Source organism: Schistocerca nitens, chromosome 1 (genome assembly GCF_023898315.1).
Source record: "Schistocerca nitens isolate TAMUIC-IGC-003100 chromosome 1, iqSchNite1.1, whole genome shotgun sequence".
In the NCBI taxonomy this organism is placed as follows: domain Eukaryota; kingdom Metazoa; phylum Arthropoda; class Insecta; order Orthoptera; family Acrididae; genus Schistocerca; species Schistocerca nitens.
Window position 1 is genome coordinate 733256355 of NC_064614.1, and position 16096 is coordinate 733272450.

Genomic DNA, 16096 nt, shown 5'->3' on the forward strand with positions numbered 1-16096 from the left:
TACTCGTCGGCTTTGACCCGTGACGTAAGCGTGTTGTGGTGTGTGACGTCATTACGGCGCGGAAAACCTAATACATGGTTTGATGTACTCTTGTTTAAAGAACATGTATACGTAATATGAAGCAATTTGATGAACATATTGATCTGTAGCGTAGCCCACTTGAGGTTAGGTTGGGAGTTTTCTTTTTGGAATGCGGCCGCGGCAGCGGCCGCCTATGATTCGAAAATATTGATTTGACACTAATGAAGCCTGTGGGGGGATGGGGGGGCACTGCAGACTCCCCCCACCGCATAACGACATATTTAGTTTCTCCCCACCCAAAAACCCCCAATTTCCCACGCTTGTCCCGTTACAGTCATTAGGCTTTTTGTGAAACTTGTGTATTTCAGTGTTTACAATACGTATTCGATGTTTTTATATTCGCCATATTGGAATTGTTGTTTATGGTCGTTTCCGCGGTATTTGTGACGTCATGGGTCAAAGCCGACGGGTAAGATCGGACGCTTCTGTATTTCCCAAGGTCATAATAAGGGTCACATTGCAATGAAACCAGCTTGTATGTCATACCAAACCAGATTTTGCCACGTGACAAAGGGCAATTATTAACACTTGATAATCGCCACACTGTCAAAACTGCAGCATTGAGTTTTACAAATAAATTATTTTACAGTCAAAAGACGACGACTTTGTCATTTAGAAAATTTTAAATAGCTGTGAAACCCAGCTACGAGAAGCTAAACATAGTTTTTGATTGATATTTCTCGAATATATTCCATCGCAAGGCCACAAAAACGTTTCTAGGTACACACTTTACTACCAGATTATCAGGCCCACTTTTGAGAAATATTGTCATCCAATAGTTACATTTCGCAAAGTAAGAATAGGGCTTTTCGCACTGTAGTTTCGTGTTTTTGAAGTTCACTGACAGACCACTACGAGCACTACTGACGTTCCCTGTTTCCCCGAGATGAGCGCATAGAGTTTTAATTTAGATATTTGTGCTCTATGAATGAGCCTTGCACTTCTTATAATTTGTCGTTGTTTTGGTGTTCCTCCGGGGGTATTTCTATTTTTTGTAAATTTCGTTTGGAGTTTGTGTTTTTACAATTCATATATTGTTTCTACTCTACACTTTGGAAGAACTTTGCTTAAAAATACAGTATATACAAATACTAAAAGTGGTACATCTTTAGTGTTGAATTCTCTGTCCATCTGTGATGTGGGCTGTTTTGAAATAAGCAGACAGGAACAAATTAATAAACATGTCTTGGAATTCCGGAAAACTTAGTTGGTCTGGTAAGAAATCGCAAATTACAGATGCGTGGGTGTTAGGTTTATTGTCGCGTTTCACAAGCATTAGGCATAAGTTTTACAAGAGAGCGGAGGAATCCATTATCATTAAGAATTAATTTTACTTGCCATTGTATTAGTCGGTATTGTGTTCAGTTGGCCAGGCACTAGATCGTGTGGTAGAGTGTCAGACCTCGTTAGGCTTATTTAACATCGTGTTTATTTGTTTTTGTAATGCATTTTTGTGAAGACAGTGGAGTAATCCAGTCTTCATTAAGAATTAATTTCCCTTGTCACCAGTAAACCGTATTATATTCGCCCTATTACTGTGTGTATATCTTAACTGCATGCAGGTGTGTTAGTTACACGTATACACAGTAATAAATGACATATCGCCAATGAGAAATTAGCAAAATGCGCCTTCAGTAAAGTCATTTGAGTACACCTCCGCCACAAACATTTATGACAGTTTGATTTAGCCTCAAGTTGATAGGACTTTGCCTTGTGCTTCATTACTGCACAACCTGTACATCTTAGCATTTACTTCCAGAGTGATTATAGTAATGTATTGTGAAATATTAATAACGTTGGAACTGTTAAATCTTCAGTACTTCTTCAGCAAGCTTGTTTGTGTTATCAAAAAGTGTTATTAAGTTTGTTATGCACATATGCTAAAGGTGTGAGTATCGCTTTCTGTGCTATTTAGGGATTTTAATACAAATTATGAAAAATCTTTTACTAGATTTAATTTAAAGGTCTGACCTTTGCAATGGTAGTAAATTACTAAGATGAGTCAAGGTGAAAAAGCTCTTGCCCAGTGAACATATTACATGGAGTTAGTCTGATTGTATTATCGCCAGTCACCTCCAGACTGAGTAAGACTTAAGAAATCACTATGTTCCAAAAATCCCAACAAGTAGAATGCATGGAATATGGAATAAGTCAAGATATACATTAATAAAGAAATGAGTTGTTAGAGACTGTGTCAATAATTAAATATTTATGCTTATTACGTAGAGCTATTATTAACAGGGGAGTAACTTCTGTTACTGTGAATAACTGTCATTTATTCCAATGCCGACCTAATATTCATACGACTAAACTACAGAATACATAAATGTAGATGACCAGATGGTGATTTGAACCCCATTCCTCCTGAATGCTAGCTAGTCCATTGCCTCAACTACTGTGTGACTTTGCTCAATCATAAGGTTATAGTTTTGTTTACAGTAGGCTACACATTGGTACTTGTAGAATATCTAACTGGAATAATCAGTCCCAGAATCTAGAGATCAACTTGTTAAGGGAATGGCATTGTTTTGTTCCTAGACAACAGAAATTTGTAGTATTGGCAATTAAAGTCAATTGAGGTTCTGGGCCAACACAGCGACATTTTCATTGGGGCCTTTGAGGTCAGTAAACAGAGGACAGGCAGTAGGCCTATATAGACATGTTCATTTGGGCCTTTGAGGTCACTAAGCAGAGCACAGATGGTATAGTTATGTTCGTGTACTTACGCAAGAAGGTAGATAGTGGAAGTATTTAATTTAAATGTAGTAGGAAAGTTGTGGCAGAATGTAAGTACACTATGTGATCAACAGAATCCAGACACCTGGCAGAAAATGACATAAAAGTTCATAGTGCCTTCCAAAGGTAATGCTGGAATTCAATATGGTGTTAGTCCACCCTTAGACTTGATGACGGCTTCCACTCTCATAGGCATACGTTCAGTCAGATGCGGGTTTCTTGGGGAATGACAGCCAACTCTTCACGGAGTGCTGCACTGAGGAGAGGTATTGATGTCGGTCGGTGAGGCTTGGCGGAGAGTTGACATTCCAAAACATCCCAAAGGTGTTCTATAGGATTCAGGTCAGGACTCAGTCCAGGCCAGTCCATTACAGGGATGTTATTGTTGTGTAACCACTCTGCCACAGGCCGTGCATTATCAACAGGTGCTTAATCATGTCGAAAGATGCAGTCATCCTCGCATTGCCTTCAACAGTCGGAAGCAGGAAGGTGATTAAAATATTAATGTAGGCCTGTGCTGTGATAGTGTTATGCAAAATAACAAGGGGTACAAGCCCCCTCCGTGAAAAACACGACCACACCATAACATCACTGCCTCTGAATTTTGTTGTTGGCGCTACACACGTTGGCAGATGACGTTCACCGGGCGTTCACCATACCCACACCCTGCCATCGGATTGCCACATTGTGCACCGTGATTCATCACTCCACACAATGTTTTCCCACTGTTCATGGTCCAATGTTTAAGCTCCTTGCACCAGGTGAGGCGTTGTTTGGCATTTACCGGCATGATGTGTGGCTTATGAGCAGCTGCTCGACCATGAAATCCAAGTTTTCTCACCTTCCGCCTAACTGTCATAGTACTTGCAGTGGATCCTTGCACAGTTTGGAATTTCTGTGTGATCGTCTGGATAGACGACTGCCTATTACACATTACGACCCTCTTCAACTGTTGGCAGTCTCTGTCAGTCAACAGAGTAGGCTGACCTGTACGCTTTTGTGCTGTACGTGTCCCTTCACGTTTCCACTTCGCTATCACATCGGAAGCAGTGGACCTATGGATGTTTAGGAGTGTGTAAATCTCGTGTACAGACATATGACACAAGTGACACCCAATCACCTGACCACGTTTGAAGTACTAGGGTTCTGCAGAGCACCCCATTCTGCTCTCTCACGATGTCTAGTGACTACTGAGGTCGCTGATATGGAGTACTTGGCTGTAGCTGCCAGGTACTCCATACTTATTGTGAAAAATGTATGTTTTTGGGGGTGTCCGGATACTTTTGATCACATAGTGTACACTGTCCAGTCTCATTAATGTGACCACCAGTCAGAAGCCTGAAATACTACCTTGGGCAGCACTAATGGGCACTAAGTGTGACAGTGAGGTTATGGAAGTTACGAACAGGGATGGGGAGGCATGCTGTCTCCAGCGCCATGGCCAGTTGATCCATGGCACTAACAGCCTGATTGAGATGATTCTGCATATTCTTGATTGGGTTTAAATCTGGGGAGTTTGGTGGCTAGGGGAGTACAGTAAATTCTCCTGGTGTTCTTCAAAACGTGCACCACACTGTGAGCTGCATAACATGTTCCATTGTTCTGATGGTAGATGGCATTGTGCCGGGGAAAGATACTGCATGTAGTGTTGGACATGGTCCTCAAGGGTAGATGCACAGGTATTGATCCACTGTACCTTCCAGAATGACAAGATCACCCAGAGGGATGCCACGAAGACATTCCCCAGACCTCCTGTAGCTTGGACCTTTCCGGCAGTTGTTACAGGGTGTGTGCTTTGACATTTCATGCCCTAGAGGTGAATGGCTATCTTTCCGATGGAGCATAAAATGTGATTCATCTGAAGAGGCTACCTATTGCCACACAATGGGTGTCCAGTTGTGTTATTGGCACACAAATTTCAGTCTTTGTCACTGATGACCAGCAGTTGGTGTGGCTGCAAGAACCAGGCACTTGCTGCAAAGGCCCATATGCAGCAACATTCACTGAACGGTTGTTGAGGATACACTGTTGGGAGCCGCTTGGTCCATTTGGGCAGTCAGTTGCTCAACAGTCGCATGCCTGCCTGCTCATATACATTTCTGCAACTGACATTCACCCCTGTCTTTTGTGGTCTACGATGCACCACAGTCATCTTGACAGCTATTTTGGATAGTGCCATTTTTCCATGCATGATATACTTTAACCACAGCACCAGGTGAACAATTTGCAAATTGCCATTTCAGAAATACTTCCACTCTTAGTGTGAAAGCTAGTGTTCATGCCCATTCAGACGCCAAATAAATCACTCCATTTCTGCGTTACGGCAACGCCACTGTTTTCGGGTCACCCTAACACGCTTTGTCTACTCGCCACTGCTAGTGCTGCCACTTGCCATCTGTGAGTGGTTATTACATGTTGACACTGAACGTAGCCAGTGGTCACATAAATGTGAGTGGACCGTGTAATTTAGGAGTGAAGGAGACTACTCACTGAATAGTAGAAAGATCATGTCGTCAACAGGCACACGGAAAAAGAAATAAACATTGCCAGCTTTCAGGATCAGTCCTACCTGGAACTACAGCACAAATACAGGGTGTTTCAAAAATGACCGGTATATTTGAAACGGCAATAAAAACTAAACGAGCAGCGATAGACATACACCGTTTGTTGCAATATGCTTGGGACAACAGTACATTTTCAGGCGGACAAACTTTCGAAATTACAGTAGTTGCAATTTTCAACAACAGATGGCGCTGCAAGTGATGTGAACGATATAGAAGACAACGCAGTCTGTGGGTGCGCCATTCTGTACGGCGTCTTTCTGCTGTAAGCGTGTGCTGTTCACAACGTGCAAGTGTGCTGTAGACAACATGGTTTATTCCTTAGAACAGAGGATTTTTCTGGTGTTGGAATTCCACCGCCTAGAACACAGTGTTGTTGCAACAAGACGAAGTTTTCAATGGAGGTTTAATGTAACCAAAGGACCGAAAAGCGATACAATAAAGGATCTGTTTGACAAATTTCAGTGGACTGGGAACGTGACGGATGAACGTGCTGGAAAGGTAGGGCGACCGCGTACGGCAACCACAGAGGGCAACGCGCAGCTAGTGCAGCAGGTGATCCAACAGCGGCCTCGGGTTTCCGTTCGCCGTGTTGCAGCTGCGGTCCAAATGACGCCAACGTCCACGTATCGTCTCATGCGCCAGAGTTTACACCTCTATCCGTACAAAATTCAAACGCGGCAACCCCTCAGCGCCGCTACCATTGCTACACGAGAGACATTCGCTAACGATATAGTGCACAGGATTGATGACGGCGATATTCATGTGGGCAGCATTTGGTTTACTGACGAAGCTTATTTTTACCTGGACGGCTTCGTCAATAAACAGAACTGGCGCATATGGGGAACCGAAAAGCCCCATGTTGCAGTCCCATCGTCCCTGCATCCTCAAAAAGTACTGGTCTGGGCCGCCATGTCTTCCAAAGGAATCATTGGCCCATTTTTCAGATCCGAAACGATTACTGCATCACGCTATCTGGACATTCTTCGTGAATTTGTGGTGGTACAAACTGCCTTAGACGACACTGCGAACACCTCGTGGTTTATGCAAGATGGTGCCCGGCCACATCGCACGGCCGACGTCTTTAATTTCCTGAATGAATATTTCGATGATCGTGTGATTGCTTTGGGCTATCCGAAACATACAGGAGGCGGCGTGGATTGGCCTCCCTATTCACCAGACATGAACCCCTGTGACTTCTTTCTGTGGGGACACTTGAAAGACCAGGTGTACCGCCAGAATCCAGAAACAATTGAACAGCTGAAGCAGTACATCTCATCTGCATGTGAAGCCATTCCGCCAGACACGTTGTCAAAGGTTTCCGGTAATTTCATTCAGAGACTACGCCATATTATTGCTACGCATGGCGGATATGTGGAAAATATCGTACTATAGAGTTTCCCAGACCGCAGCGCCATCTGTTGTTGAAAATTGTAACTACTGTAATTTCGAAAGTTTGTCTGCCTGAAAATGTACTGTTGTCCCAAGCATATTGCAACAAACGGTGTATTTCTATCGCTGCTCGTTTATTTTTTTATTGCCGTTTCAAATATACCGGTCATTTTTGAAACACCCTGTACATACGGCATACAAAAAACACTTGTCTGTGCCCCTACATAGTCCCAGCTGGACTCACAGTGCCGTGATTGTAGTTCAGCAAGTGGAAGGGTGTCCTGGGGATTTTGTCAGGTGGGTGGGCAGAGTGCGGGAAAGGCAGGAAGAAGGGTTGGGGGTGGATAGCTAGTGGCTCAGAGAGATACAGCTGGTTTGCTGGCGAGAAATGTGGCAGGGAGTGGTGGCATGTTTATGGCATAGGCATTTAATGCATGGGTGCCAGAGCTGGTGGTGAAAGGCACAAGGTGAAGATGATGTGAAGATGTGAATTAGGATGGATGATAGGACAGATGAATAGGGAACTATTGGGTGGAGTGTGTGAGGACAGTGGATTGACAGAGAGGAAGGTTTTGGGAGCAAAGGATATGTTGCAAAGATAATTACTATCTGTGTAATTCAGAAAAGCTGGTGATGGAAAGAAGAACCTGTGTGGCCCAGGTTGTGAAGCAGTGATTGGAATTAAGCATTTTGTACCACTGGATGGTCAACTTCATTTTTTGCTGCAGTTTGGCAATTATCATTTTTTTTTGCTGGGTGGCTGTTTGGTCGTCATAATGACATAAGCTCCGGAGTGCTTGCTGCAGAGTTGGTAAATGAAACGGCTGCTTTCACAGGTGGCCTGGCCTGTTAAGGGGTGGGAGGAGCCTGTGACAGGATTGGAATAGGAAGTGCTGGTTGGGTGGATTGGGCTGGATTTGCACCTGGGTCTTTCACCGGGATATGATGCCTGTGGGAAGGGGGTTGGGAGTGGCATAGGGATGGACTAGGATGTTCTGTAGGGTGGGTGCATGACAGAATACCACTTTAGGAGGGACAAGTGGGATCTTAGGTAGAATGTCCCTCATTTCAGAGTACGATGATAGAGAATCAAAACCCTGATGAAGGTTATGGTTGAGTTGTTCCAGTCCAGAGTAGTACTGGGTGATGAGAGGGAATGCTCCTTCGTAGCTGATTCTTGGGCCTGATTGAGAGCATTGCAGCTGTGTTAGCATATGGCACAGGAAATCTGTTTGTGGTCTAGGTTTGGGGGTTAATACCTGTCTGTGAAGGCTCTCGTGAAGTTCAGCATACTAGGCAAGGGAGTTCCCATCACTAGATATGCCAGCCACAGGTGCCGATGTTATATGGGGTAGGGAATTTTGGTGTGGAAGGGATTTCAGATTGAAAATTCTGGCACTATTGATGGTTAGTAGGTTTAATATGAACAGAGGTGAATGGAGCCATTAGAGATGTAGACGTCAATATCCAACAAGGTGGTGCAATGAGTTGAGGATGACCAGGTGAAGTGGGCGGGGGAGAAGGAGTTGAGGTTGAGGAGGAATCAGGATAGGGGTGTCTTGGCCCTGAGTCCAGATCATTACGATATCATTAATAAACCTGAAACAGACAAGGGTTGTGGGTTTTGGGAGGCTAAGAAGGCTTTTTGTATATGGCCCATAGAAAGGTTTGTCACTGGCATCAGTTTGAAGTGTGAGACCAGCAATCAATATAGTGTCCATTTACAGAGGACAACTGTATGCAAATTAAACTCAATACTTTATTTCTAATGACATGTAGAGTGGCATACATCCAATACATTAAAAGAAAAATAAATTAATTAATTGCAATCAATATTAACCATACAGTCTCCACCAGCACATCAGCAACCAAGCAAAAGTAAAAAAGAAGTAAGCAAATTAAAGTTCACTGCATGGAACATCTGCACCTTAGCAAAGATCAGTCAATTGCCAGCATTCCTTGTGGCTCTCAGATGAATTCAGCTGATGTTTCGCAGTCAGCTGATCACTAGCTGTCAGGCGTGAGCCAATTACGGTCTACTACTATCCCTACAGGTTGGTATTCGGGGGTGGAATGTGGGTACACATGGCTGTGCCATGGATTTCCTTTATTTATCTCCCCCACCCCCCAATAGGAGAAGCAGTTGTGTTTAAGATGTGGTTGATAATGAGTATGAGAAATGAGGTATTGGCTTTAGAACGTGAAGGATGTTAGGAGATGTAGTATTTGATGGTGCAAGGGCAGTAGTAACAAGTAGGGATTCAAGAGGTAAAGGGGTGGGGATGGTGGAGCATTGGTAAAGGAAGTAGTTAGTACCTTGATGTGCGAGGCTAGGTTTATGGCAGTTGGTTGAAGCTGTTGGTCTATAAAAGTGGAAATTCTCTCAGTGGGAGCACAATAGCCAGCTACAGTGGGGCATCCAGGATTGTTGGCTTTACGGATTGTGAGGAACACGTAGAAGGTGGTTGTGAAGTGTGTCATTGGGTTGAGGAGGGAGATGGACTTGACGGAGAGGTTCTGGGATGGGCGCAAGGATTTTGGAATGGATGAAAGGCTATGTTGGACTTCTGTGATGGGATCGCTATGGCAGAGCTCTTAGGTGAAGAGACAGGCAGCAGTTGGTGGAAGCCTTCTGTTGGGTAGTCACTGTGATTCATGGTAACAGTGGTGGAGCCTTTGTCTGCAGGGAGGATGATTGTGGGGTAAGGGTATGTTTTTGGGTTGTGTACAGCTGTCCTCTCTTCTACAAAAAGATTCGTGTTCTTAGGAATGGGCCTGGGGGAGGATGTTGAGGCTGAGTTGGAGGTAAGAAATTCCTGGAAAGTGTCAAGGGATTAGTTAGGTGGGAGGGAAGGTCATAGTTGGATGGTTGAATTGGGAGAGGCAAGTGTTTTGCATCCAGAATGAGATTTTCACTCTGCAGCGGAGTGTGTGCTGATATGAAACTTCCTGGTAGATTAAAACTGTGTGTTTTGGATTTTTTGGGTTGTGGATTTTGTGGAGTGTTAGGAGGGAGTTCTGGAGGATGAGACAAATTGAAAAGGTTGATGTATAGCAGTGCTCCAAGGTGGGAATGTCAACAGGTTGGACAGTTTATGAAGGTGTTGTCTGAAATACTCTTGGAGGATAATTGTTTCAATTTTGAAGATGTGGTGTAGGTAGTTAGGATTGTGTAATAAAGTATATTGCAGAGGGAGCAGTGGTGGTACTGAGATATCTGTGCCACGGTGGTATGCTTTTGCAGTATCATATTTGTTGTGAATAGGGACTGGGGGAATCTGAAAAGGTGAAGTTATTAAGGAGGAGGGATGGGATCCAGAAAATGGATTTCTTATGGTTAGCATTTTTGGGAGAGGCGAGTTGAGGGCTCCATGGCTTAGGCAGCATTTAAGGAACAGGATGAGGGACTTGGTTTTGATGAGAAAAGGGATACTTTTCTGAACTGACGCAGGTAGATGGAGCAGTGGTCCATTTGTCTAGGATGTTGCTAGGAAAACAGGAAATGATGCAGGACTTGGATGAATGGAAGCATTAGATGGTCTTAAAGGAACTTGATAACAGTGTGATTTTAGGGAATGAAAGGGATGCAAGAAATTTTGTTGAGGACATTGGGAGGGTTCTGAGATGTGAGGGTATTTAATTGCACATGAGAAAGAGGAAATGTGTAAAATACTGCCAAGAGAAATCTGTGTGGAGAGGTGGGTTGATATGGAGATGAAATGCAGTGGTTAGCGAGAGGCAAAGCTACCTGTTAATGCAGCCATGTCATTGTGGACATGTCATATGGCAAATCTACTGCAATCACTGTGCAGTGTTTTATGTCGGCATGACAACCAAACAGGTGTCAACTGGAATGAATGACCACCACCAGACTGTGGCCAAAAACAAAGTTGACCACCCAGTAGCTCCTCATGCAGTTGAATGCAACGGGCTTGATTTCAATGGCTGCTTCCCAACCTGGGGAACCATCTATGTGAACTACACAGAAGGGAGTTATCCTTGCAATGTTTCCATAACCTTCCTGGCCTCAGTCTCCATTAACCAACTATCCCCACACTGTCCTCCCAACAGTTTGCCTTTTCTGTATCCTCTCGCTACCTCCCACTTAATGTCTCCATGTCACCTACATTGTGTGCCATTCCCCACCACCTCCAGCATCTGTGCATCACATGCCTAGCTTGTACACTTGCCACCCCGCCCTCCCACATCCCTAGCCAGGAAACTGATGTTTCCCTCCAAGCCTCTAGCAATCAGTCTCAACACCTCTTCATCCCTGCCTTCCTCCGACACAAACTTCCACCCCGTCCACCAGACAAACTGCAATCATGACATTTTGCGTCCAGCCAGCACTACATAGATGCACAGACGTATGTGCATGTGTATTTCATATGTGTACTTCTCTTGTAATACGAGATATGATTGATTCTGGAAGCTAGGAAGTTTTCTTTCTCTTTTGTGTGCGCCTTTTGATGCATCAAACTTCTTCTATTTGGTGGATGGGCTTTTTTTACTCCTAAATTATATAAATATCTAATTTAGGTGGATTCGAGGAAAGCTATACCGAGTCATGTGTAAATTTGTATAAGAGTGGGCCATCCTGCTTCCTTTGACCATCCTAAGACAAATGTGGAGGTCTGAATATGTAAATATCAGATAATGTATTGCTTGGAGTACACATGGTACACTTTTCTCCTGTGTGACTTCATGGCTCAGCACATATTTTGAAAGGATGTACTGAGTGTATATGACACAGAATTTAGTCAAGAAAAGGAGGGGAAATTGATTTTGTAGGTCACAAAAAACCTTACCAAAAAATGTGACCAGTAGTATGTTTATTGCTCTTAGTGGCACTACTTAGGTTCATTTCTTCAGATTTTCTCTGTATTTGCTCCAGCAGGATTCATGCAGTACTATTCGGCATTTTACATGTGTTAAAATTAGTGTTCAGGTGCCCATGACAACAATCTTTACTTTTTCCCCGATAGAGATCTGCCAATGGGACAGGACCTATTTCCAGCTGGCAGCATGAAGATGCATCATAGCATGCGGCAGCCATTCTGGATTAGTCAGTTTGGTGTGTGATAAAATTATTCTAGTTTGCAGAAAATGTCTGACCCAGTGGTATTTACAAGGGACAGTTGTACACATGACCTGCTACCTTTCGTGGTCCTCTGTTCTCAATTGATACATTGTCCATATGGCAGAGAATAACAGACGAACCATAAACAACTTACTCACTGAGATCATCATAGCAGAAACTGCACAATAGATCACACATTGACAATTTGCTCATTTCTTTACAACTCAAAATGTTGAAAGGAATGCACCATCTTGGTGTACTGAGCACTAAATGCCAACTGGTAAGTTTTATGTATGTGGTATTGCCCTATGCTGTGTCACCGTACAGATAGTGAAAATTTCTGTTCATTACAGCTGCTGTTTTCATGCAATGTATCATTTAGTTTGATCCAGGCACTTTGTGGGTGAACATGGAATGGTTAGACCACAATAAAATAAAGGTGACTGCCAAGAATGCATGAATGTTACATTTAGCTTTTTTCGTTGTTGTGAAGAGATCACTTCTGATGCTCTGCAAAAAATGTGCCGTGGTATCACATAAATATGCATGCGCTGTCTGTCTATGTTGTGGTTGTGGTCTTCAGTCCAAACACTGGTTTGATACAGCCCTCCACACTAGTTTGTCCTGTGAAAGCCTGTATAATTTAACCCCCTTCCCTCTTCTCTCCAGTACTAAATCAGTGATCCCTTGATGTCTCAGAATGTGTCCTATCAACCGATCACTACTTTTAATCAAGTTATGCCACAGATTTCTTTACTCCCCAGTTCTATTTAGTACCTCCTCGTTGGTTACATGATCTGCCTATCCAGTCTTCAGCATTCTTCTGCAGCACCACATTGAAAAAGCTTCTAGCCCAGTCGTCCCTGAAATGTTTATCATCTGTTTTTCCCTTCCATACAAGGCTGCACTCAAGACAAATATCTTCAGGAAAGACTTCCTACCACTTAACTCTGTATTTGATGTTAAAACGTCTCTTATCCAGAAACACTTCTCTTGCCATTGCCAGACTACATTTAATATCCTTGTGCATGAACCACAGCACATTAAAAAAACAAAAATCACTCAAGCAAGTGCCTCCAAGAGATTTTATTTATTATAATACCCAATCCCATGGTGTGGAACACATTGGGAACATATGGATAAACTTGCAATGAAGCCCTTTCACTTTTGGTTAAGTCTGAGCCCTTGGCCATGAGACTAATCTCTTAGGATCATAAAGAATACTGAAGGAAAGTTAGTTCTGCTATGAGTGAAAGTGGAGGAACTTGTAGCGAAATGGTTCCAGCCACATTCTACATTTTTTTCCCTAAAGACATTTTGTTTGATTTTATTCCTCATTGAAAAATAACCTTGAATAGCGGTGGTGTATGAATTAAACTGTTAATGAGACACATTCCCTCTTCTTTCTCGTAGCGATTTAATTTTTCAGTGCTTAGCTGTGCAGACTCTCTCTTTCATTCCAATACATTATTTGCTTGTTTTGTGATTTTGTGCACACTATTTACCTTGTCGTAATGAGTTTTTCTGGTGCCTAGGTTGTTTACAAATTTTAAAAAAGCAGTTGCTTTTATTAACCTTTATTTGTGTTATGTTTCAGAGGTTCGTGACTTGTTTCGGAAGTGGAGGGAAGAGAATGAGAGGAACAGTCGTGAGATAGTTGATTTGTGGGAAACTGTTCTGATGAAGAAAGTTCATAAACTAGGTGATGAAAGTGAGTTCTAGCTGAGAGTTAAAGTAATTCTAACCACATAAAGTTTCATTAATATAACATAATTTGTAACTTCCACATAATTAGCTGCATAACATTAAATTTTATCATGCTTTATACTCATTTAATACTCTTGCAGTTAGTCAGTAAAATTGTATCCATTACAGCTGACAACAGTGCCCATTGTCTTGGGGTAGCATCTTTGATTCATAATCAAAACATTTTCGGTCCCAGGTTTGAATCCCGCTGCTGCTTAAATTTTGATTAATAATCAGCATTGGCGGCCAAAGACTTCCAGCATAAGAAGTCACTCTCATTCTGCGAACGGCCGTGTCAAAGAGGGTGGAGGAGCGGACAGAGTTTCAGGGCACTCTCTTGTCCTAGGGGTGGGAAACTTCCCCTAAAGGCAGAAGAATCAGCAATGATCAACGGTGTGAGGATGCAGAAGGCAATTGAAACCACTGCATTAAAGGCATGTAACATTTATCCACAGGACATGTGGCCTGTAATTGAAGAAGTGTCACGATGATTTCTCCATTGGCAACAGATTCAGGAATAGTCCCCCATTCAGATCTCTGGGAGGGGACTGACACAGGGGAGGTTACCTTGAGAAAAAGATGGAATAATTAACGAAAGGATAACATTCTACGACTCGGGGCATGGAATGTCAGAAGCTTGAACATGGTAGGGAAACTAGAAAATCTGAAAAGGGAAAAGCTAAGGTTCAGTCTAGATATAGTGAAGTGAAGTGGATAGAAGACAATGATTTCTGGTCAGATGAGTATAGGGTAATATCAACAGCAGCAGAAAATGGTATAAAGGGAGTAGGATTCGTTATGAATAGGAAGTTAGGGCAGAGAGTGTGTTATTGTGAACAGTTCAGTGACAGGGTTGTTCTTATCAGAATCAACAGCAAACACCGACAACAATAGTTCAGGTTTACATGCCAACATCACAAGCTGAAGATGAAGAGATAGAAAAAGTGTATGAGGATATTGAAAGGGTAATACAGTACGTAAAGGGATATGAAAATCTAATAGTTAGGGGAGACTGAAATGCAGTTGTGGGGAAAGGAGTAGAAGAAAAGGTTACAGGAGAACATGGGCTTGGGACAAAGAATGGGAGAGGAGAATGACTAATTGAGTTCTGTAACAAGTTTCAGATAGTAATAGCGAATACTCTGTTCAAGAATCACAAGAGGAGAAGGTATACTTGGAAAAGACCGGGTGATATGGGAAGATTTCAGTTAAATTACATCGTGGTCAGACAGAAATTCTGAAATCAGATACTGAATTGTAAGATGTACCCAGGAGCAGATATAGACTCAGATCACAATATAGTAGTGATAAAGAGTAGGCTGAAGTTAAGACATCAGTCAGAAAGAAGTGGGATGTTGAAGTACTAAGGAATGAAAAGATATGGTTGAAGTTCTCTAAGGCTATAGATACGGCAGTAAGGAATAGCTCAGTATACAGTACAATTGAAGAGGAATAGACATCTCTGAAAAGGGCCATCACAGACATTGGAAAGGAAAACACAGCTACAAAGGAGGTAACTACGAAGAAACCATGCGTAACAGAAGAAATACTTCAATTGATCTGTTGCGGGGTGTTGATGGTGGAACCCAGGACTCCAGACGGCCGAGCTGAAGCCAGGACCCACCGCTCCGTATTTCGTCAGGAGGGCGAGCAAGTTCATTAGCGCCAAGGGGTAGTGCAGAGTGATACAGTGGTATTTGGAAGTATTCCTTTATTCACATAATTTACAGTACTACGATGGCTGCAGCATAGTATCAGCGTTGTCCCACGAGTCCAGCCGGCTCAGCAACTCCTGGTATGCTGATACCGCTGCTCCATCATCAAGGCTGCTCAGCTGGGAGTCAGCCGCGCTTGCCCGGTCGCCGCTCGCCGATGCGTCGTGTCTTGCGCCGTGTAGTTGCCCGCAATTCCAGAGACTGTTACAGTCCCTGGTCCCCGCTGCCTTGCGCCCCGTTTGGCCTGCTCTGTCTGACCATGGGACAAGGTGGTTGTACTGGTCACCCATGGCCCTCAGCTGCCATTGCTCCCAGGACAGGACTGGACTCGAACCCGCACCCTCCTGGATGCGGTGCTACAACTTGCCGCTAATGGTGTTTGCCAGATGGCAACACCCGCCGCCGTCCCTGACACTGTTTCAGCGCTGCAGTTCCTCCCGCAGCATACGCCTCGCCCGGACCCCAGTATGTTAGGTGGGAAGCGAACGTGGCCCGTCCTGGACCCATTGCAGACTGCTATCACTGCCGTCCTTCAGGCAGACCATGCAGTCTCCAAGTACCCAACTGCTGTTCCGTCCCACCCCTGTATTGTTTCCCCGGAGGCGGAATACAGCCTGAACAAGTACATAGAAATAAAGTACAGGTTACACAGAATATTTACAACATTGCTGCTAGACTGGCCCCTATAAGCATAAGCCAGCAAAGGTCCATCCCAACTCTCAATTGACCTGGCGCACACTTGTCTTTAGCTAAAAGTGCCTGACTATTTATACTGCTTTTCCCCT

At 43.5% G+C, this 16096-nt stretch overlaps 1 protein-coding gene across 1 annotated transcript in view; it reads left to right on the plus strand.

The window, feature by feature from the left end:
• The first annotated feature begins 1148 nt into the window (after positions 1 to 1148).
• The window catches only part of LOC126260010 (ER membrane protein complex subunit 2-like), a 72274-nt gene continuing 57326 nt past the window's right edge, over positions 1149 to 16096 (plus strand). The window contains exons 1-2 of the mRNA XM_049957173.1: positions 1149 to 1296; positions 13448 to 13561. Of these exons, the coding sequence (XP_049813130.1) occupies positions 1263 to 1296; positions 13448 to 13561 (148 nt within the window). The 5' untranslated portion in view covers positions 1149 to 1262. The remainder of the gene's footprint in view (positions 1297 to 13447; positions 13562 to 16096) is intronic.